Source organism: Abramis brama (assembly GCF_963993115.1).
Source record: "Abramis brama genome assembly, chromosome: 10".
Classification (NCBI taxonomy): Eukaryota; Metazoa; Chordata; class Actinopteri; order Cypriniformes; family Leuciscidae; genus Abramis; species Abramis brama.
Genome location: NC_139972.1, coordinates 17,427,789 through 17,450,523, shown reverse-complemented (window position 1 = coordinate 17,450,523; position 22,735 = coordinate 17,427,789). Strand labels below are relative to the sequence as shown.

The 22,735-nt window shown below is 38.5% G+C and overlaps 1 protein-coding gene across 8 annotated transcripts; it reads left to right on the top strand.

Moving 5' to 3' along the window:
- The first annotated feature begins 274 nt into the window (after window positions 1–274).
- usp2a (ubiquitin specific peptidase 2a) lies at window positions 275–20,149 on the top strand. 8 transcript variants are annotated; one of them, XM_084126841.1, is made up of 14 exons: window positions 275–494; window positions 2,690–2,769; window positions 6,148–6,835; window positions 14,167–14,217; window positions 15,101–15,224; window positions 15,332–15,443; window positions 15,846–15,956; window positions 16,039–16,103; window positions 16,287–16,390; window positions 16,492–16,569; window positions 16,657–16,735; window positions 16,934–17,041; window positions 18,134–18,254; window positions 19,067–20,149. In XM_084126841.1, the coding sequence occupies exons 3-14, from the start codon at window positions 6,194–6,196 to the stop codon at window positions 19,140–19,142; spliced, it is 1,671 nt and encodes a 556-aa protein (XP_083982967.1). In that variant the 5' UTR covers window positions 275–494; window positions 2,690–2,769; window positions 6,148–6,193; the 3' UTR covers window positions 19,143–20,149. The 8 variants fall into 8 exon arrangements, with proteins under 8 accessions (XP_083982967.1, XP_083982964.1, XP_083982966.1 ...); XM_084126838.1 differs by having other exon boundaries at window positions 16,489–16,569; XM_084126840.1 differs by lacking the exon at window positions 275–494 and adding an exon at window positions 2,149–2,276.
- Window positions 20,150–22,735: the final 2,586 nt, after the last annotated feature.

The following is a 22,735-nucleotide window of genomic DNA, read 5'->3' as shown; positions in this document are numbered from 1 at the left end:
CCTAACATCTCCTTTTGTGTTCCACGGGAGAGAGAAAGTCATTCAGGTTTAGAACAACACGAGGGTGAGTAAATTATGACATTTTGGTTATTGTTTGAACTACCTTTAAATTGGACCAAGCACTACTACCATTGACTACTACCACCACTACTAATCTCCAAGTGTTTATTCCCTTCGCCATGGTGACCGTGTGGGCGGCGGCATCGAGTTGACGTTCGAGAGCAGGACCCACCAATCAGCTGAAAGAAAAGCTCGCCGACGTCACCGTTAAAGTGAGAGACCGTTTTTTGACTAGAAGTCAAGAGCTTGTAATATTACAAGGACAGAGACAACTAATATGTCTCAGTTATTGTTTGTACTGACTTGAAGAGCATCGGTGAACTATCGTGTATCGGTTGGAAGAGTTCAAAGTGGCTTGCGTGGAGGGCTCACTTACGGTGGGCTTTCCCTTGATGGAGCGGGTAGGGGAGAGGAGAATGGTCTCGCTCACTCCGGTGAGTAATGCATGAATGCTCGCACTGCACATTCTTGCTTTGCCGACCGTTCCCACTAATTTACTCTCACGATTTGGAAGCTTCCAGACGTTTCACTAATTACATAACATCGGCCGGCGAGTTGTGCTGTGTAAAAATGAATGAAATGACTGTTCTGCAGTGGTAAATCGCGAGTTAGGTTTTTATTTCTCCAGACCCAGTCCCGCAGATTTAATGTATTCATATGAATGCAAAGTATATATATTTTTGTCTTGTAAATGTAATAAACGTTAAGTACTGTGTAATTGGATGTCAGTCGGGTGCATTATCTCTCTTCTTTTTAAGCAAACATAAATATACACTTGACATTTATTCCAAGTGCTTCTTTATCGAGTACTTGGCGAAGTTTCGTGATGTAACGCTGCACACTGCAGCCATCAGCGCGCACTCAATCACGTGACATGCTGCTCTAGTACGAGAGACTGGGCAGTAACTCGGTGTTTCCTCAAACCTTGATTTCCCTTTATTTGTCTGATTCTAGTTGAATTTGTTTATAAATCTAAAACTTATTAATAAACTGTGTAAATTAGTGTCATCATTAGTTACAACCTACCTACCACACAACCAGGAGTAGTATAAAAAAAAACGTTTTAATATTTTTCTGTGAATTTATTTTACTTCTTCAAAATCTTGCTGTTTTTTTTTTTTTTTTGTGTAAACGTAGGACTGAACAAAGATTAAATATAAAAGGGATAGTAAATATGCTGAAATTTGCCACAATTATGAGATTATAAATCCTTAATATTTTTCACCCAGATAAATACGGAGGTTAAACTGATGGTGTTCAAACCTATGTTTGTTTCAATAGTGTTACAGTAAGTCATGGGTGTGGGTGGTTACTTTTGAAGGTTACAATCTCTTATAATTACTGAACTATTAAACTCTTCCATCATTACTTAGCCTAACTCTTACGCTCCCATATTTATCCTGACTGGATTATCTTGACCTTTGTAATGCAGGTATACTCCTTTTAGTACTTGTGTTACTCTATTATTGAGGTATTAAGCCCAGTTAAACAAGCCATAGACATCAAAAACTCAAAAAGATGTAATTTTAGCCTACCGGTTTCTCAGTGCTGTACCAAATTTAATTATCAAGATAATTTAAGATGTAGCATTTAAAATGTAATATATAACTATATTATAAAATATAAAAATAAAATACATATATGAATAAACTAAATAATTTCACTATTTTATATAAAATGTTGGTTAATTATTTTTATATAGATATCAGCATTTAATTATATACATTTAATTATAAATTTAATTATCAAGATAATTTAAGATGTAGCATTTAAAATGTAATATATAACTATATTATACAATATAAAAATAAAATACATATATGAATAAACTAAATAATTTCACTATTTTATATAAAATGTTGGTTAATTATTTTTATATAGATATCAGCATTTAATTATATACTTATTATAAACATGTACAACATTTTTTATTTATTATGTTTATATAAATGAATTTTAACTATATGTAATTATTATAATAATATTGTAAAACCAGTCTTGCCCATGAAAAGTCTTAATGCGATTCCTCTAAGTACAAACTGGAATGCAGGAGTGTTGAATGACCCACGGAGGTCATAGGCAATCGCTATATTTACCAGCTCAGTAATATGATCTCTAGCATTCTGGATCACTGTGCTCATGCAATCCGTCCCTGGTCCTCTCACTCTGGGGCTACAGCCTTTAAAGCGACACACTGTCAATGGAAAATGCTACCGGTGAGCCTCTTCTCCACTATACTCGCTCTTTTCTTTAACTTTAAGCTGTTTTGACTGGTATCCAATGCTATGAGGTCTGCGGGGGGAGAGCTCATGACATTCTCAAGTCATCATTTATTATGTTCTCTATTGTTAGCCGTAACCAGAATCTGAATTGTAATGGAAATCTGGCATTTTAAACTGATGGCTGAAAATACTGAATATTAGTTCACTTACTTTTAAAAGATGCTCTCATAAGTGGTTTATTTACCTAGCAAAGCTTTTATATTTCTTGTGTCCCATAGGCTCTATATAGGCCTATTTCATTCATATTTGTCTAGTGCTATTTCATATTATGTTTAATTAATATGTTGTCTTGCCCAAATATTTCTAAACTCTTCTCTGTATTATAATATATTTTTTTGTCTCTTTAGGTTTGAGCAGTGAATAATGGAATAATGAACAGCCACCTCTGTTTTTCCGTCCGCTACAACCGAGAACGGCTCTACTTACAGTAGGTACCCCTGAACCTAACACCCACCTGCTAGCGGAGCGCACTCTGCGCACATGATACCAAAAGAGAGCCGTGGCACTTAAAAACAACATTCAGGGTTGCAGTTTGTCTCTGGAGATTTTTAGAATGTGTTAATCCAATCCAGGTTATTGGGTTTATCCTTTGAAATTGAAAAACACCAAAGCTGTTTTGTATGTCTGCACACTTGATTTGCAGTTTTAGTTGTACACGTTAATCCCCATGTCGTCAATTTCATCATCTCCTTTTCATTGACAGTGGCCCTAATGTTAGTCTGTTCCACATTCTTAATTCAGGTTGTCTACGCTTACTGTAAATGATTTAAAAACCTAAAATGATTTGTTTAAATTTGTAGTCTAATCTTTCCAGAATGAATAAGCTTTAAAAACCCATGCTGGTCCTGTACACATTTGATTTGTGTAAAGGTCCTGTTTTATGACTGGATAGCTGCAGATATAAAAGGTCGATTTTGAGTTTGGCTTGGCAGACTGAGTATTGTTGAGAGGCGAGTCTTGCCAGATTGCGTTTGGTCAAGTGGTGGGGGTGGGTTGGGGCGATGAGGGCTGAGGCATCAGTTTGGTCTTATCTGCTCACATTTCAGGGTAAATATAGCTGTACCCTAGACTTTGCCTCAAGTCTTTATCATATTGTTTATGTTGCTAACAAAAACACCTGCACGAGTTTCTAAATTACTGAAGTATGAATGATATTATGTCACAATTAATAGAAATAAAGTCACAATTACCTTTTTATTTTTTTACTCTGAGGTAGAAACTGGCTTTCATTGCTTTCCAATTGTGGAAGAGCTAAAAGTAGGTATTCTGACGTGTTTAATGCGAATGTTAAGGAGCAGTGGTGTTGTGCATGTAATGACAGCACATCTATCAGCGTGGATGCAAGTGTGGATGTCTGTCAGGCATCACAGGCTGAAAATTCCCCACCTGTCACATGTTCCCAGTCAGAGACACTCCCACAGCTTAGACACTGACCACTGACTAAACCCCCATTTCACAGTGGACTTGACTTCCTTCATGCTGAACCAATGGAAAATGTTAGTACCAAAAAAACAAACATATTCTACTAAAAAGATGTTTAATTCTTATTAGAATGTTTCTTTATTATGAAAATTTATTTATTTGTAATTCATTTTTCATTGCAAATATTTCTCACAGAAGAGGCAACAGAGCCTGCTTCTATGAATTAGCTAAATACAGTAGCTGAAGCGTATTTATATTTATTGAGTGACACAATATTGTTGAAAAGTTTTGTGGTCAGTAAGATTTTTTCCAAGAAATTAATACTTTTATTCTGCAATGATGCATTGCACTGGTCAAAAGTGGCAGTTAAGACTTATATTCAGGAAGAAAATCATTTATTTCAAATAAATGCTGTTTTTTTTTTTACTTTCTATTTCGTGAAACCTGTGAAGAAAATGCCTATGGATTAAACTTTTTTCTGTTGTTTTGTAATGAACACACAAACTAAAGATCTTCTACTGTCTCTTTTTAAACTAATTTTTGTGGTATTACAGCAGTTTGAATATAAAGGAGGTTCCTCAATATCATTTTGTAGGGTTCTTGTGGCTATTGTTATTGTAGGCAAAGAAAGGGAACACAATGTGAAAGCAGCGGAAAACTGTCTTAAGTTCCCGTCTGGTAAAAGCATGTTAGCGTCGGTATGCCATGTGCTTTGGACTGCTTCCAGTGTGCTGCCTACCCCAGATCTACGTGTTGAATTATTGATGCATCTGTGAACGCAGTACTCAGAGAGAGAGAGAGAGAGAGAGTGCTCAGAGGGACAGATTAAAGAAATAAGAGCCATCTCACTGAACCCAACACGGATCAACAACACCAGATACTTTTATTTATTCAGACGCTGCACTGCCTTGTGAACAAGAGCCCGTCTCTCCACAAGAACAAACTGTGCCACTTTAAAGGGATATTTCACCCAAGAACGAAAATTCTGTCATCATTTGCTCACCCTGTTGTTGTTCCAAGCCTGTATGATTTTCTTTCTTCTGCTGAACACAAAAGAAGATATTTTGAAGAATGTCTGTAACTTCCATAGTACTTTAGTACTATGGAAGTCAATGGAGCCCATTAACTGTACTTTCTACCCATCAGAAGAAAGAAATTCATACAGGTTTGGAGCAACTTGAGGGTGAGTAAATTATGACAGAATTTTAATTTTTTGGTGAACTATCCCTTTAACACACATGGCCTGGCTCTGGGAGCTCTCGTTTCATTCAAACAGCGGGGTCTTCAGTGCTCCACTCGGGCTGTAGCCAGGGCTCTATGAAAACAATGGCACTCATTTTGTTCCGCAGCTTCATTCAGGGTCCTGTGCTAGCAGCGAAGCCCCGTAGGTTGTGTAATACGTACCCCTCGCAGTGTGTGCTGTGTTTAGACAAGAGTCACATGCTGCTATTCATCGAATACGTTTTCAGGATCAAGCACACAGAACACAAGAGACCTCAGGACATGACACATAGTCATTCAAAATTCATAACAGGTCGTGTTTATACCCTACCATTTTTGACTAAAATTGCCCAACTGAAGAGAGACGCTCTTCTTTTAAGGCTGAAGTACACACGTAATGAAACTGCCACTGAAAGTGAGTTCAAAGGGATTTCGAAGAATTTTTAAACTTGTTGTATACGCTAAAATGATTAATGTCTCGTCAGTCAGTGTAGATGTCAGATGGCGCCACTTCGATAAGTGTTTGAACTTATTATACTTTCACATAGAATACACATGAAAATAACTATATTTATACATAGCTGATATGAATGCACAATATATCTGTGCCATTTTGGGTCGATTATAGAGTTATTTTTTTATTTATCGTATCGGCTGGTATTGGATATTAAATTGTGCATGCTAATAATTTCCCCTATTTTTACATTAAGATTATCTTTGCTGTCTAATCTAATGCTCATACAGTATATTATAATGTTGTGATGTCCAAATTCAAAACAATTGATTTTAGCTTTTAGTGTATTTACGTGTTTATTAGATAAAGGCAGATCTGAATGTGAGCTTGCAGTCGATTTAAGAAAGGGGAAGTGTTTAAGCAAACTTAATGATTGGAGAAGTCCAGCATACGTCACCAGAGAGAAGTCTGTCATTTCACCACTAGATCGAGTTATGACATTTTGATTAAAAATTACAAAGTCAAAAAAAAAAAAAGAAGAAACGTATGCATGGATGAATCGTTCACAATAAGATAACATGTATTTAGAAAATCGGTAGGGTGAACTTTTTTAATTCAAGCCGAATTTAACATGAAAATAATGATTTTTGCAGAGTTTTGCTGAAAAAGCCACACATTTTCTTATTCCACTTCTCTTTTTGTTCACAGATTCCATGCGGCCTGAAATCGCTTCACCTCCGGCTGAGCTCCCAGCATGTCTCGTGTCTCCTCTACGGCGAAGCGCTATGGCGGCTCTTCTTATACCAATCACTACAGCTCATATGGCTCCTCCTTGACCCCGTCTCTGAGCTCCTACGAGAGGGATAAGCTGCCCTACAAGAGTTCCTCCTCAGGCTACTCCTCCAGCTACCTGAGCTCAAGCGCCAGCCGCTCCCGCAACTACAGCTCATCGTCCGAGCTGGACCGGGGTCGGCCTATCCCTCGCACAGATTTGCTGGCCGGCCGGCGCAGTGAGAGCCTGAGCCGCACGCCGGCAAAGGGCTATGGCTCAGGCCTCAATGGGGGCTCAGGATACAGCAGCTACAGCTACTCTCCGGCCTCCACCAGCTACCTCTCCACCTCACCCGTGTCCTCCAGCATCTCTCTCAGTCGCAGGAAGTCGGTGAGTCAGAGCGATTTGACGCACGATCTGTCAGCTCTGGGCCTCGGCGAGACCTCCAGCAGCAGTGGCCTGAAGCAGTCCTACCGGAGCCGAGGCTCTGACGCATCTGACTCCTACAGCAGCGCTCGCTCCAGCTACGGCCTCTCGCGGAGCTCCACGCAGGACGCTCTTGGCAGCAGCGGCCTGAAGAGCAGCAGCTATCGCAGCTATCGCTCCACGTCACCAGTCAGAGAGGTAAGAGCATGCTACAAAATTCTTGGTAAAACTGTTTTTCATGCTTATGTTAGGCTTGCGTTTTTCAAGCCTAGTGTTACACAAGAGCCCTTTCTTTCAGAGAGTTTGTGCTGAAAGGCTTCAAAACTAAGGAATGTGTAGCATTCAGCTGTGTTTCAAGTGTCTCTTGTGATATAAGTGAAAACATCTTAGCAAGCTGCAGATAAAATGATTGATGTGGTCACACATATTTGGAATAGCATACTGCCATAAAACACTTAAAGTCTCAAAGTGTCCAGTATTTAGTGTGTTTACTGTGATTTGGCCCAAATTGTTAAAGTGAAAGGGAATGTGAAGGCCAAGTATGGTATCCCATACTTGGAATTTGTCCTCTGCATTTAACCTATCCAAGTTAGTGCACACACATTAGGAGTGGCGAGTAGTGAACACACACACTGCAAAGCATGGACTCTCACACACCTGAGGCATTTCCTGCTGGTATTAAGACTCGAACCCGCAACCTTCGGGTTACCAGTCTGACTCTCTAACCGTTGGGCCACAACAACAATTTATACAATCCTGCTGGATTAATAGAGCTTCTAAATATGAATTGAATTGTCTGCTTACATTATGCCATGCTAAATAAGGCGCTTTGGAATACTGTCTGTGGTGTGGCTATTCTTTTAAATGAATTGCTGTTTATGTCATTCATTTAGCTACTTCTCAACAAGGGAGTCCAGGCTAAATGAGGAGTGCTGAGCAGTAATGTCTATCTGACTGGAATTATTAGTCTAGACTACATTAGTTTGCACATGAGAGTTTCAGAAACGAATCAGCTCAAAAAGTGCAAGTCTGAACGCTTTTGTCAACTCTATTTAATTAGGGCACTAATGCAGATATCCTGGCCATTTATGCCTTATTACTCCAGGCTATTGTGGACTAATGCAAGAACTGGAGGATATGCTCTGATACTTTCAGTGCTTCCCTAAAGCGTTCAAGACAGCCAGACTATCACCCTTATTTACTAGACCATTATTTATTACTGTTGTAAAGGATGAAAACATTTTGTTTGTGCTATTTTTGAATGGTAGGATATAGGATGAAAAGGCTTTAGATTTAAGTGGTGCATTAAGAGGTGCTATAAGGAGCATTAGTGTAAACTGTCTTCTTTTATGGTCAGTGTTATTCTTGCAGATCTTGGAAAATACTGAATTTTAACAATTGGCTGAGAAATTAAGTGTACCTCCACCCTGGTCCATAAATCTATCTGTCTGTAAGGTACATAAAACCTTTAGACTTTTTAAACTTTTTTTTTAACCTTCTTGATAAAAAAAAACAATAAAAAAAAACACTTATTGTGGTTAGATGAATTTGAGCTTCAGCTGATTTTGCCTACTTAAATTAAAATTTTAATTTCAATCCTAGTTCCTGTTTGCTACTTCAGTTCAAATTCAAAACTCTTATTCAGTAATACATTTTTTTTTTAATATACTATAAAAATAAAAAGACATTCTTCATTCAGTTCTGAATAATGCACAATCCTGAACTACTGACATGGTTAAAGTTTGTAAAGCTGTTAAAGTATTGTTTATTTAAGTTTATTATTATTGTAACGCATCTGATGTAGTGGCACAGACATCTGAAGGTAATTGTATGATCAGCCTCTTGAGTACTGACGTTTGTAACCACCACAGTAATGCAAGAACACACGATAGGCATACAGGATTGCACACCTGTCGGTGTATTTATTCTGGTTTAATCAAAGTATTTTTACTGACCAAATCAGTTTTATCAGTGTGAGGAAGAACACAGGCTGCAGCGGGTTTACGATTGGCCCCGTCTCCGTGTATCATTAATCTTATCTTCTGGTCTCCCAGCCGATGGTAGGTTAGTGTTACTGAGAGTCTTTGCATGGCTGGGCCAGCATTAACACAGTTTTCCCCACCACAATCTGACTCCTTACATTCAGCGTTTTTATTAATGATGCCAGTTGTTCACAAACAGAGACACTTTTTACTTCTTAAACTCAGGAGTAAACAATTCCTGTCACGTTTTCTACTACTTATTCATTGTGCCAAGATGTTTTATATAACAGGTTTGTTAGTATGTAGGCTGATCCACAACATTAAGTAACCTATTTTTTAAGCTTATTGTGTCCTGAAAACTTTTCACATCTGGTTTGAGGTTTACTCACTGCAGAGTTGAATTTCACTCACTCAATTTTAATCACCACATGTCCTCTTTTATCATGAGAATCCGAAATTTGTGCTGCTGTTTTATAACGGGTCACCTGCTATTTTTAAGGGTCTTCACACATTTCAGCAGTTTGTATTAAATTAAACTTTAGTGGTGCCCTGATGCACATCAAGTATTTGGGCTGAAAGCCAAGATGTAACTCTGGCACTCATTCAAAGTGTCCAATTACACATTTTAAGAAGTGCATTAATCCATCCGGTTGCCTTTACCTTTTCACCCTTATGGTGTTCTGTAGCGTGTCAAGGAAATGTTGTCTTCGCTGTTTTTTGTGTACATACACTTAGTCATAAGACTGGAAGGGACAGAGTGATCCTTCTCCCTCTCTGAAATGGCACTTCAGTAGCAAATCACCAAACTTCCTGTTTCTATATAAACAGATTAACACGCTCAGCATTCTGTGGGTTTCTTTACTATTAAATCCGCTTCGGTGAAATATGGCATGATTAAGACAGATAAAGATACATTTTTGCGTCATAAAAAATGGATTCACTAAACTAAATGCAAAGTAAGATTTTATGTGTCTTCGTGACATGGAACTGCAATATCTTACTAAAAAATGATGAGTTTTTCCAAAAGGACTATGAGATGCATGTAGTATGGCCTTCAAAGGTGACCTTGCTCTCATTTAGGTAACTTTCATGCTACATAAGTGTTTTTGCCGTATCTAGAACTGGGCTGCAGATGATGACATTTGACCGACCATCTCTTAAGAGCATATTGGCCTCAGTCTGGTGTTCTCTTTTGGGGTTTAGTGTGTTTCATGCCCTGCTCCAATTTCTCTGCCACTTCTACAAGCAAAGTTTAATGCATCTCTTTAATACTTTAGTGAGGGCGACCGCTGAGCTGATTTCAGCATGGAGCCAAGCCAAAAAGATTACACATTTTGTCCCACTTTTTGTTGCTCTCGCCATTGTTGGTAGTTCTGTTTTAAATCTGATTATGTGTCCTCAGATTGAGAATGTAGCAAATAACCAGTCTTTTTCCCCCATCCCCCTATTCTTTAATGTAACTAACTTTAATGTTTGTTACAAAAACAATTTGAAAACCTTGATGAAACAAATGTTGATATGTATTAAGAATATACATGTTTTGAAGTCCTTTTAGCTTTCATTTAAAGGGGGTAATTCAGAGCCCCACCACTAAACTGCGCACTCTGTCTGAGGTACGATATAGGAATGTTGAAACTGGTTTAGAGTGTTCCGTTTTTAGAGCTGTGAAAGGTTGTTTGAAAGTGGTCCTTTTAAAATGAGTAATGCGTCTTTGACGGCCACATGATGATTGTAAATCTCTGTCAAGTGTGTGGCGTGTTTAACCCGCTGCCCTCGGTGACGTCGGATTCGCGCATCAAGCTCGTGCCCTGAGCTCGTGTGGGCGGGACTGGCGCTAGTGAAAAGAGATGGACCCGCGCGCTGGCTCCAGCCTGCAATCTGACAACTTTAACTCGAACTCGTCTACTTTGACACATGAAGGAATTGTTCTTTGCATTCGCGAACAACTTTTTTTCTTCTTCTTTTTTATATTGTGAAAAGCTCGATGCGTTTTATTCGTCCCCATTGCTGCCTCGCGCCGCTGTAGAGGTCGTTTCCTGATCAAGTTTCTTACCTGAAGGACCGTTCTTGATTGGAAAAGGACACTGGAATATTTGATGCTAGAAAGTCCATAGTGGCGGTTTCTTAAAATCGGTGTTTATACACCACAGAAGGATTTTATTGTTTATGTCCAGGATGCGACATTCATATACAGTTACAGTACCAGAGGAGCCTCCCGCGACTGCGTTCCCACTTCTAAAACAGGACATGCGGAGGAAAAACTCTACTATGTCCGGCTCCATGCTGGTCTCTACATTCGTTGGGCTTCTGATTAATCATGCCAAGGTATGAATACACGCTTCTTAGGCGTATTACGGCAAGCAGTTTTAACATTTATTACTTTAAACTCTATTTTTGTGCTACTAGCATTTATTTTTAGGCCCATTTATTATTTTCACTACTGAATTGTTATAAGTGAATAAGTTAAGTGAATTGTTGATATCTGAACCACAGGTAGTAGTTGTATATAGTGAACAAATTCTAGTGACTAATTGAAAAATATAGTCATTACTGGAATAAGTACTAGTGTCTAACTAGTGAAAAAGTAGTACTCACCAGTTTTCTAGCAATACAAGTATGCATTAGTTAACGTACATAAAAATAGATGCTAGTTAATTTCAAGGGATAAATGTTAAAGCATGAATGGGGCTTATTGAGGCCCATTGAATAAGCCTTAAAAAGTAGTTCATGGTGTGATGTCATTAATATTGCACTTACCACCATCAGTAAGCTCTAAGTCATTCTAAGGGATCAGTATTGTGACCGGTCACTGCTTATATAATAGTAAATGAAACTTGGATTTCTTGGAAAATTGATAAATCAGTCTTATTGATCCTATAATATATATATATTTTTTAAGTTTCAATTAGCTTGCCTTACTGAGTGTAACAAAGTGCACACCATTATTTCTTTGAAGTGAAGCAAAGCAGCACAATGCAAATCAGCGGCAGCCTGCATGCATCTGATGTACAGTATGACGCATGAGGCAGTTCAGAATGGCCGTTCATTGTTACGTAAGGAGCAGAAATCCCATTAGAGCTCACTCCTGCATCCGGCAGCGCTCTCAGTTCCACGCCATGCCACTGAGGTCAGTACCGGCCTGGCGTACCGGCTTTGCCGCTGAACCTCCATTATCTGCCATGCGATTAGTTTCAGCCTCATGGAATGCACTTTAATTTTCATCAGGACACTTATATATTAAAGGACCCATATATTTAGTGCCTAAATGTTACATAATAATAGAGCGTTTTTTTTTTTTTTTTCCTACACCTGCAATGATTGGACTGACTATTTGTAAAGCCTTATTAAACAGGCACAATAAAACAAACATGATTCTGTATGATCATCATGATATGAGAAACATGATTGTACACATGATTCTCTCCTTGCACCTTTTGTGAGTCACTTTCCCTGGTCACCCCTTTTTGACCTGGCAGTGTGACATGCATTATGTGATTGTGAAGGACATGGACTACCAGCGGTGCCTTTATCTTATTTATAACAGGATTGTCTAGATGGAGTGTTTTGTACCAGTATAACACCTAGACACAGCTTCAGGACATGGGACAGAACCCAGTGCTCCCATTCATATTACACACACTTGTTTAAGTCATGCAGATTCTGTCCTCTACTGTGGTGAACTCAGGTCTTTGAACATTTGTCGGAGTTAATAGAAAAAAGTGTTTCAAGGAAAACCTCAGCCAACACACAGCTGTGAGATATGTGGAATTCTTAGGCTGGGAGTGTAGGACAGGAGACAAAGTTGACATAAAACAGAGACGGTGTAAACTCTAAACAATACCTGGCGGGTTCATCTTTAAACCGGCTACCGGAGCACTTCAACTAATATTGATGTGGGTCAATTTATGCTGATGACTGAAGGCCGTCAGTCTGGACGTTTTATCTGGGCTTTTGCTCCACATTTTCCTTTCACAGTGAGCTGTTATAAAAGCAGGATTAGTCTTCCCTCACCTCTTTAACGGGGAGTACTGTGAACAGAACACCATGACCCACTTCCACAGTCTCCGGCCACCAGAGAAATAGAGAAAAAAAAGTGTTATAGAGGAGGATTTGACATCTAAAATCACTCTATCAACAACATAGAAGGCAGAACCCAATATCAAGTAATTATATTATTTTCTAATGCTTCATTAGACGTGGAAATAATAAAACGGTGTTTAAACTATTAAACTAATTAAAACTAATGCATTGAATTTCCTCACCCAAAGTTTACAGCTTTGCCTTGCTGGAGCAATTTCAGTAGGGACTTGACTCATATCATTTGGGCTGGTGTTTTTTTAACAGGTTCCTCCAGGGTTTTTTAGGCACTTTTCACACGGCGACCAAGTGTTGTAAACTTATCAGAAGGTTATTAGCTGCACGACTATATTGAGAAACAACCACAAGCTCTTTGGCAACAACAGCAGTATCACAAAGGATGTCTGCTTCACAGTGAATCACAACTGCCTAAAATAGACCTACTTTGTACAAATGTTCTCTGGACAAGCCATAAGACATGTATTCCCCATTTGACGTTAGTTTTGACGTCTCTGTTTTATTATAGTATAAGGTTGATGGATAATGGATGGCCATTTTTTCATGTGGACATGTGGTTTAGTGCATGTAAATAGCTGGCTATCAGAGATGGCTGCCGGGATGAGTGTTGCCGTGACGATGACAAGTCAGCCAATGAGAGGACAACCCATGTGAAAGGATGCTATTTTTGGCAGTGCTGATATTACTCAGCAGAGTAGGACAAACTGGGCTGGTGAGCCCATTTCTGTGAAATATGTGTTCAACAAGAATTTTCCATGGAAGCGTGGATTAAGATAATACCCAGTTAATGAGTTTGTTAAACATTACTGGTGTGATATTTAACTGTTTGTTCCCCAAATATTGACTGCAGTGCCAGGACAAATGTGGTCAGTGTGAACATCCTGGCCAGCACCGAGTAAGTTCGTCACAGTTCCAGCACAGGACAGATCATGTTTCCCCTCCCGTGCATTGGCACGACAGAAAACAACATAGTGTCAAATTACTTGCCAGTCGGCTTCAGCACTCTAGCACCTCTACCAAAACACAGATTATATGGAAACATGGATCTCCATTTCCTGGAACAAATGAGAAACTTGACTTAAGGTGCAGACATATTCAACGTTGCTTGGCAGAATCTCGAAATCCAGTCATTTTAATAGGAATCGACATGATTAGGAGTTTTGCATAAGGGCGAAAAATTTCTCCACGCAGATTTCACTCATATTTAAGTTGGTCCGGCGAATTCGCAACGTTGACCAAAATTTGTTTTTGAAAGTGACTTCTGTGCGGTGCTTAGTGCATCACTTCACTAGTGACAAAAGACAATAGACTTTTTGCAAAATTTTGACTAATTTGAATGCACCTAAGAGAGAATAATGTTTCAGTGCATTTTACAGCTTACTTGAAATGTGTAACTGCTGACATCTAGCCTTTAACCTGTGCTAATGTTCCCTCTCTCTCTCTGTTTTTCAGAACTCAAAGAGTGCCCAGGGCCTGGTGGGGCTTCGTAATCTGGGAAATACGGTAAGTGTTTTTTAATGGGATGTATTGGCTGTTCTTAAAGGTAAAGTGTGTAATTGGATTCTCTGGGATTCACTTTTTTGTCAACTTTTGGCTCAACCACTGGTGTGACATTTGAGCTGGACTACCTGTTTGTCCAACAGTGGGAGACGTGTTGAAGCTCCTTGTGATGCACAAATGGCACGCTTAACCTTTAGAATGTGATAACTGTAATTCCCATGTTCACACACACCAGCAAATCAATTCGAATTCATTCCAAAAATCTCCATTAAAGAGTATAAGGTCTTCAGTGTTTTCCCATGTCCTCATTTAGACTTATGTTTTTGTCATATAGTATAGGCCGCATACAACACATCAAACATGCTAGAATTAGATAAAAACTGTGAAATCTGGTTGACACAACTAAGTGGCAAGAAGCAGAAATGTTTTCATATCGCTTTCACATTCCTCTGTCTATTTCCATTTGGCGAGATTATTTTTCATGATGTCTCTTCGCTCTTGCACTCACTAAACTTGCTTTTGCCAAGCAACAGTATGTGTACAGTCCAAAAATAAACCCTTACACATTGCAGTCAAGTCTGCTGCTTCTATGAAACTCTAGACTTATGTCACTTGTTTTGTAGCTATTTTCTGCTTAGTGAACATGTACACAGTGTCTTTTTTGTAAATATTTTTATGCATTTAAATATATAATGAATTGTCAATTGTCAAAAAACTAACTTTAAAAAAAAAAGTTTTATCATGCCTAGTGCTTAATTTGAGGGGTTTTTTTAAATAAAGATTTATATTTGATTAAATAATCAGCATGTCATGTAATTCATTAAATCAATTATCAGCCTAATATAAATATTTTTTTCCTCCTTTGTCTCTTTCTTTCCCTCGCTAGTGTTTTATGAACTCCATCCTCCAGTGTCTTAGCAACACACAAAGCCTGCGAGACTATTGTCTTCACAACTCCCACCGTCGAGACCTCAACAACAACAGCCGCACAAACACTGCTCTCATGGAAGGTGAGTGCGCATCGGCACAACGCGGTTCCTGCCGGTCTTACAGCGGCCAATGCTTTTTTTCTTGTAAACCGCAAACCTTACTGAAAGCCTCTTTGTCATGACTACAGAGTTTGCCAAGCTGATCCAGACAATGTGGACTTCTTCAAGCAGTGAAGCCGTCAGCCCCTCTGAATTCAAAACACAGATTCAGAGATTCGCCCCCAGATTTGTAGGCTACAAGTAAGTCTTATCTTACATGCGTCTTTTTCTGCTCAAAGTGGAAGCAAAGGGTGGTTTTACACAGACGAGCACCACTCACATTTAATTTGTTTTTATTCAGAAAATGTAAAATACTTCGCTAAATACTATATTAGTTATCTGCCGATTTAATTGATCTGTATCGCTTTTCATATTGTACATTGTGATTTGGTGGTGCCTACATTCACTTTTTTTTTTTACAAAATAGCATAGAATATTAATATTGAATATTTTTCAGGTTTTTGGCCATAACATGAATATATTTGCCTGATTATCAGTAATAATGTAATGTCTTATCAATATAATGTAGTTCAGGTTATTTATGTTTATCAGTAGCTGGCTGTGGTTTTGTAAAGTATTGAGATGTTTATGTAATCTTTCCAGTCAACAGGATGCTCAGGAGTTTCTACGTTTCCTGCTAGACGGCCTGCACAATGAAGTGAACAGAGTCACGGTCCGGCCGCGGGGAAACATAGAAGACTTTGATCACTTGTCGTAAGTGTACTCTCTGTATGAGTGTGGGTATGACTTGTTGTGATCACAATTTTGTAATTTATGTCTTGTTATTTTTCTTTAGTGATGAGGAAAAAGGGAAAAAGATGTGGGCTAAGTACTTAGAGAGAGAAGACAGCAAAATTGTAGGTAAGTGTACACTGTATTAATTATGTACTGTAATAGTATATAAATAATAGTGTATATATACATATATATATATAGTTTTAGTTAACAAAAACAACACTGCACTACGCACAGATCAAAGAGTTTTAGGTTATCATTGTGCTCCATTACTAAGCACAATTCTGCCGTGTCTCTGTCTGTCCTCAGATTTGTTCGTAGGCCAGCTGAAGAGCTCTTTGACCTGCAGTGAATGTGGCTATTGTTCCACTGTGTTCGATCCCTTCTGGGATCTTTCCTTACCCATCTCCAAGGTCAGTTCATTGAAGTGTACATGCACATTCAGGCTTTATAATGCACACTTTGAAAACTTGGAGAAATGAGTGGGTGTTAATGGAGTTCCTCTGCCTAGAAGGGCTATGGAGAGGTGAGCCTAATGGACTGCATGAGGCTCTTTACTAAAGAAGATGTGCTGGATGGGGACGAGAAGCCGGTAATTTATTTCGTTCATTCCTATCATTTTAATAATGTGGAAATAGATATATAACGAAGCATCTAATTGCTCTATCTTTTCATCCAGACGTGTTACAGGTGCAAAGCCAGGAGACGATGCACAAAGAAATTTACAGTTCAGAAGTTTCCCAAAATATTAGTTCTTCGTATCCTTTTCTAATGCAATCTGATCTTAATGTGGTGTCACTGGGATGTCATCGGTGTGCTTGTTGACAGTAAGCACAGATAAGATCGGGACGGCGTGCGTCTGTTCAGGGATGTGCTGATTGAAGCTTTCTGTGAAAGGTCTCTCTGAGATCAGCAGTGTGGCGAGTCTCTTCTCCTTAACCGCTTCACTTGTTCAGATCTGAAGCGCTTCTCAGAAGCCCGCATCAGAACCAGCAAACTGTCGACTTTTGTCAACTTCCCCATGAAAGACCTGGACCTCAGGGAGTTCGCCTCTGACAGAAGCAGTGAGTGAAGACACTTCAATGTGCTGAGGCACTTGGCATGAAATGAAAATTCACACTATCTGTTTTCTAAATGCATGTTATATATCTTATTGTGAACAATTCATCTATAGATATGTTTCATAAAATAAAAAAAAGGATCTTCCAGTGAAGCCACATCGCCAATTACTGGCCTGGCATGCAGAATACAGCGCTGTTGTGTAAACGTACCCTAAGTTCGCTTAAACCCAGCCCTTTCCTACATTCAGACCCACCTCCATACAATCAACAGTCTTTTCTGATAATCCATTTTACGTGGATGTATGTCACAATACAAAAGAAAAGATCTATAGATCTGTTGCCTCTTCAGTTTCATAGCAACTTTAAGCACGGAAAATTACTTCACAGTCCACAATGTGATATATCCATTGCAGTAGTAAAATTTTAGTACTTATCTTTTAAATAAATAATGAATTATACAGTATGAATAGTAATAAAATTCAAAATATTGAAATATATATTGTGTCAATGTGTAACTTTTAGATCCATTATTGGCATACACAGGGTTCCCACGGGTCTTTAAATAGTCTTAAAATGTCTCAAATTCAGTTTGATGAAATTTAAGGTCATTAAAAGTCTTAAATATTTTAAATGGTATATCAGATTTCTTAAATATAATTTTAGGAGCTCTTAAATACTTGAATACTTCAAAAGAGTCATTTTATTAAATAAATGTGAAAAGTTTCAAATGTGAGGTGGTTTTATGTTCTACAGGCTCATGGTTTCAGAGCAGTTTGCGGTCGATGAATATCGCACATTTATGCCAAGCGATTTCATTTGATCTACTGTTGATTCATTTTGACAATGTTTACCTTATGGTATTTACATTGTAATATGTTGCATATGGTTGTATAATGCATATTTTATGGCCCTCATCTTTTTGAATGAGCAGCTGGAAGTAGTAAAGCATAGACATAGTCCCGGTGTATTTTTGGCTTGTTTATAGTTACTGCAGTATTTATATATTTCTCTAGATATTATTGGTATTTTGGTTCACAATAAACTGTATCTGGCATTTAATTCCACCCTGACTGTCTATTCATCCTCCTGTTCCAGGTAGTGCAGTGTATAACTTGTATGCAGTGTCCAATCACTCAGGCACGACTATGGGAGGCCACTACACAGCGTACTGTTGCAATCCTGAAAACGGGGAATGGTACACATATAACGACTCCAGGTACTTTCTTTACCTTCACCTCCTGCTCTTTCTTATCCTGTTGCATAACTGTGTAGAGTACCAGGTAGATTTCCCAAAGGTATATAACACGCGTTAGCTTTCAGAGAAATTATCCTCTTGGTTATAGCATGTCAGCAGAGCTCCATTCCACCTTCTAGCTTCCATTATTTTCCTGTATCCCATCCTCCTCCCTCACTCCTGCTCCTTCACCTCCCTCCCACACACTCTTCCTTAAAAAGTGACGAATCTCACACGTACGTCTTCTTTCTATTATATTGGCCAGGCTGAAAAATTGGCTGATAATTGGCCATTTTATATATATATATATATATATATATATATATATATATATATATATATATATAGCAAATCATAATGGAATAGAATGAGGATTTCAAGATGTACAAAAAAACGCTCCTCAAAAGCCTGAGGTATCTTATTTGATACTCACATTTTAACATGTTAAAAAAAGAAGAAAAAAAAAGATGTTTGGATAATCCAGTCAACCTAAGTCGCTTCAGTCCAGCAAGTGTTGAAATATTACTAATATAAAAATCAGTGAAGATTTCACAGCAAAAAGGACACGTGTAACAACCTGAAGTTGGACATGTTTAGATTTATACTTTATACTAGTGGATTGTATTCAACAGGTTTTTCAGAGACGTTTTGATTATGTGATAGTTCAGAGGCCTTAGAAATGTGCATTTCAAATAGCAAATACAGTAGGTTTTATATGGTTATGAATTTGAATCTCAGATCTTCAATAAAACATTGATTGTCAACTAAATAAGAGTGTCAATTTCTTCTTCCAGAGTCACGCCAATGTCAACCAGCCAAGTTCGCAGTAGCGACGCCTATGTGTTGTTCTACGAGCGAGCTGGACTCTGAGGACGGACTGTGGACAGAGAAGCCCCTTGGGCTGAAGACACTTCACAAATGCTGCTTCCTCTGGCCCATGATGCAGAATGAACATCGCTTTCTGCCGGCCATCGGGAGAAGCGCACACAATGCCCTCTCGCACTCCACCACTGTGTTAAAGAGGTCCTCACGCCTCCGTGTGTTTGTGTGCGAGTGTCCGGGCGGCTCGTCATCAGGCAATAACCCAAGTGGCTCCGACTCAGACGTCTCTCTATGCACTACAACCAAACTCTCATCCCGATGCGCCTTCCTCTTGATTAAGAACGCCTCAATACAAAAAAACTTTGTTTCACTTGATATTTGTTTTGACATTTTCTTCATGCTTTTTTAAGTATTTGTCCACCCTGTTAAACCTGGGAGATAAACCGGATTGAGGCGCCCCCTAGTGGGCTGCCGAGGAGTTACAGAAGCGGACTGTTCAGGCCTGTTACAGTACAGATTGTTCTTTCCATCACCTCTTCCGTTCACCGCCACCCATCATCTTTTCTGTGTATGCTTTGTTCTCTCCTCCACTCTCTCTTTCTTCTCAACTTCCTGAAGGAGTCACGGGAGTTTGTTGTGAAAGTCTGTGGTGGTGAGAGAACGGCGTGTGCCGTGACTTTTATTCAGTGTGGCTGCTACTGATCTTTGAAATGCTGTGAATGGAAATGAGGACGGGAGGAGAAATGATGCTGACAGTATATGGATCCTTGATCTCATGCCATTTGAACAACATGGAAAGAATGTTTTGCAAAAGAAAATCTGTATATTTTTATAAATGATGCAATATAGAGAATGTACTATATACAGTGGTGCTGAAAATGACCCATTACTGTTGTCAGTTAATTTAACAGAGGTAAGAGAACAGCATCTATTTATGCTTACAGGTCAGGAAATAATGTGATACGAGTCACACTGTGGCAGTCAAAGTTTAAATATGCATATATATATATATATATGTATGTATGAATAAATTTTAGAAGAATGAACTGTTACAATCCTCTCATGAGTTTGTGTTTTGTCTTTGCCTTTCGGTTCATTTGACAAGAAGCGGTCTTATGAATGAAAAGGGTTTATTTTCTATTCAATATTATTATGTGAACTGTTTTATTTGCCATTTTATAACCCTGTTACCAAGATTTGGGACATAAAGTTTAACGCCTTGGATTATACAGTGAGGAAAATAAGTATTTGAACACCCTGTTATTTTGCAAGTTCTCCCACTTAGAAATCATGGAGGGGTCTGAAATTGTCATCGTAGGTGCATGTCCACTGTGAGAGACATAATCTAAATAAAAAAAATACAGAAATCACAATATATGATTTTTTAACTATTTATTTGTATGATACAGCTGCAAATAAGTATTTGAACACCTGAGAAAATCAATGTTAATATTTGGTACAGTAGCCTTTGTTTGCAATTACAGAGGTCAAACGTTTCCTGTAGTTTTTCACCAGGTTTGCACACACTGCAGGAGGGATTTTGGCCCACTCCTCCACACAGATCTTCTCTAGATCAGTCAGGTTTCTGGGCTGTCGCTGAGAAACACGGAGTTTGAGCTCCCTCCAAAGATTCTCTATTGGGTTTAGGTCTGGAGACTGGCTAGGCCACGCCAGAACCTTGATATGCTTCTTACAGAGCCACTCCTTGGTTATCCTGGCTGTGTGCTTCGGGTCATTGTCATGTTGGAAGACCCAGCCTCGACCCATCTTCAATGCTCTAACTGAGGGAAGGAGGTTGTTCCCCAAAATCTCGCAATACATGGCCCCGGTCATCCTCTCCTTAATACAGTGCAGCCGCCCTGTCCCATGTGCAGAAAAACACCCCCAAAGCATGATGCTACCACCCCCATGCTTCACAGTAGGGATGGTGTTCTTGGGATGGTACTCATCATTCTTCTTCCTCCAAACACGTTTAGTGGAATTATGACCAAAAAGTTCTATTTTGGTCTCATCTGACCACATGACTTTCTCCCATGACTCCTCTGGATCATCCAAATGGTCATTGGCAAACTTAAGACGGGCCTTGACATGTGCTGGTTTAAGCAGGGGAACCTTCCGTGCCATGCATGATTTCAAACCATGACGTCTTAGTGTATTACCAACAGTAACCTTGGAAACGGTGGTCCCAGCTCTTTTCAGGTCATTGACCAGCTCCTCCCGTGTAGTTCTGGGCTGATTTCTCACCTTTCTTAGGATCATTGAGACCCCACGAGGTGAGATCTTGCATGGAGCCCCAGTCCGAGGGAGATTGACAGTCATGTTTAGCTTCTTCCATTTTCTAATGATTGCTCCAACAGTGGACCTTTTTTCACCAAGCTGCTTGGCAATTTCCCCGTAGCCCTTTCCAGCCTTGTGGAGGTGTACAATTTTGTCTCTAGTGTCTTTGGACAGCTCTTTGGTCTTGGCCATGTTAGTAGTTGGATTCTTACTGATTGTATGGGGTGGACAGGTGTCTTTATGCAGCTAACAACCTCAAACAGGTGCATCTAATTTAGGATAATAAATGGAGTGGAGGTGGACATTTTAAAGGCAGACTAACAGGTCTTTGAGGGTCAGAATTCTAGCTGATAGACAGGTGTTCAAATACTTATTTGCAGCTGTATCATACAAATAAATAGTTAAAAAATCATATATTGTGATTTCTGGATTTTTTTTTTTTTTAGATTATGTCTCTCACAGTGGACATGCACCTACGATGACAATTTCAGACCCCTCCATGATTTCCAAGTGGGAGAACTTGCAAAATAGCAGGGTGTTCAAATACTTATTTTCCTCACTGTATATGTATACAGAAGGCTACAGCTCTGGAAAAAAAGAAGAGACTGTCTGGAAAATTAGCAGTTTCTCTGGATTTACAATTTATATGTATGTGTTAATTAACATTTTTGTTTTATTCTATAAACTACTGACAATATTTCGTCCAAATTTTAAGTAAAAATGTTGCAAATTTATCCTAAATTATGCTGTTTCTCAGTAGGGGTTAGCTAGTTTGAGAGCAAATGTTGGTTTTACTGTTAAACATAAATATCAAGATTTGTTTGAAAGGATGCAAAAAATAGTCAACATTTCCATATATATGAAAACCACTGTTGTTTTAATAATATTTATAGTTGGATAGTATTAACATTTTGAAATAGCTTTTAGTAATTTTGTGCTTTAGTCATTTTTATTCGTTTTTGGTTGTTTATATTTCTCAGTTTTATTTTATATCATTTTTTGGGATTTTTTTCCATCTAATATTTATAGTTTATTTTAGCTTTATTTTATTTAACAAAAAATATTTTAGTTTAGGTTAACTATAACAACAATGGTAAAAATGGAATGATTGTCTTCCCTCCATGCTATAAAATCCAAGTAACTTCACTTTCAAATTGTCAATTTTATGAAATGTTCCACTTTTAATTGAATAAATCACACGGTAACACAGGCAGCTAATTATAGTTTTTAGTAATGGAATTTTTTAAATATTTTGAACAGATTAAGTCTGTTAAATTGTTATAGAGAGTAAAGAAGGTGGTGCAAATTTTCAGAATGGAAAAATTAGCTAGTTAATTTAATTTTAATAGAAAAGTTAATTTGAT

Bases quoted from the DNA above. Each gene is read 5' to 3' on its own strand.
- usp2a (XM_084126838.1), top strand. From the start codon at position 6,194: ATGTCTCGTGTCTCCTCTACGGCGAAGCGCTATGGCGGCTCTTCTTAT. The intron at 15,957-16,038 runs GTAAGTGTACTC...ATTTTTCTTTAG, and splicing joins GAAGACTTTGATCACTTGTC to TGATGAGGAAAAAGGGAAAA. The intron at 17,042-18,133 runs GTGAGTGAAGAC...CTCCTGTTCCAG, and splicing joins GTTCGCCTCTGACAGAAGCA to GTAGTGCAGTGTATAACTTG.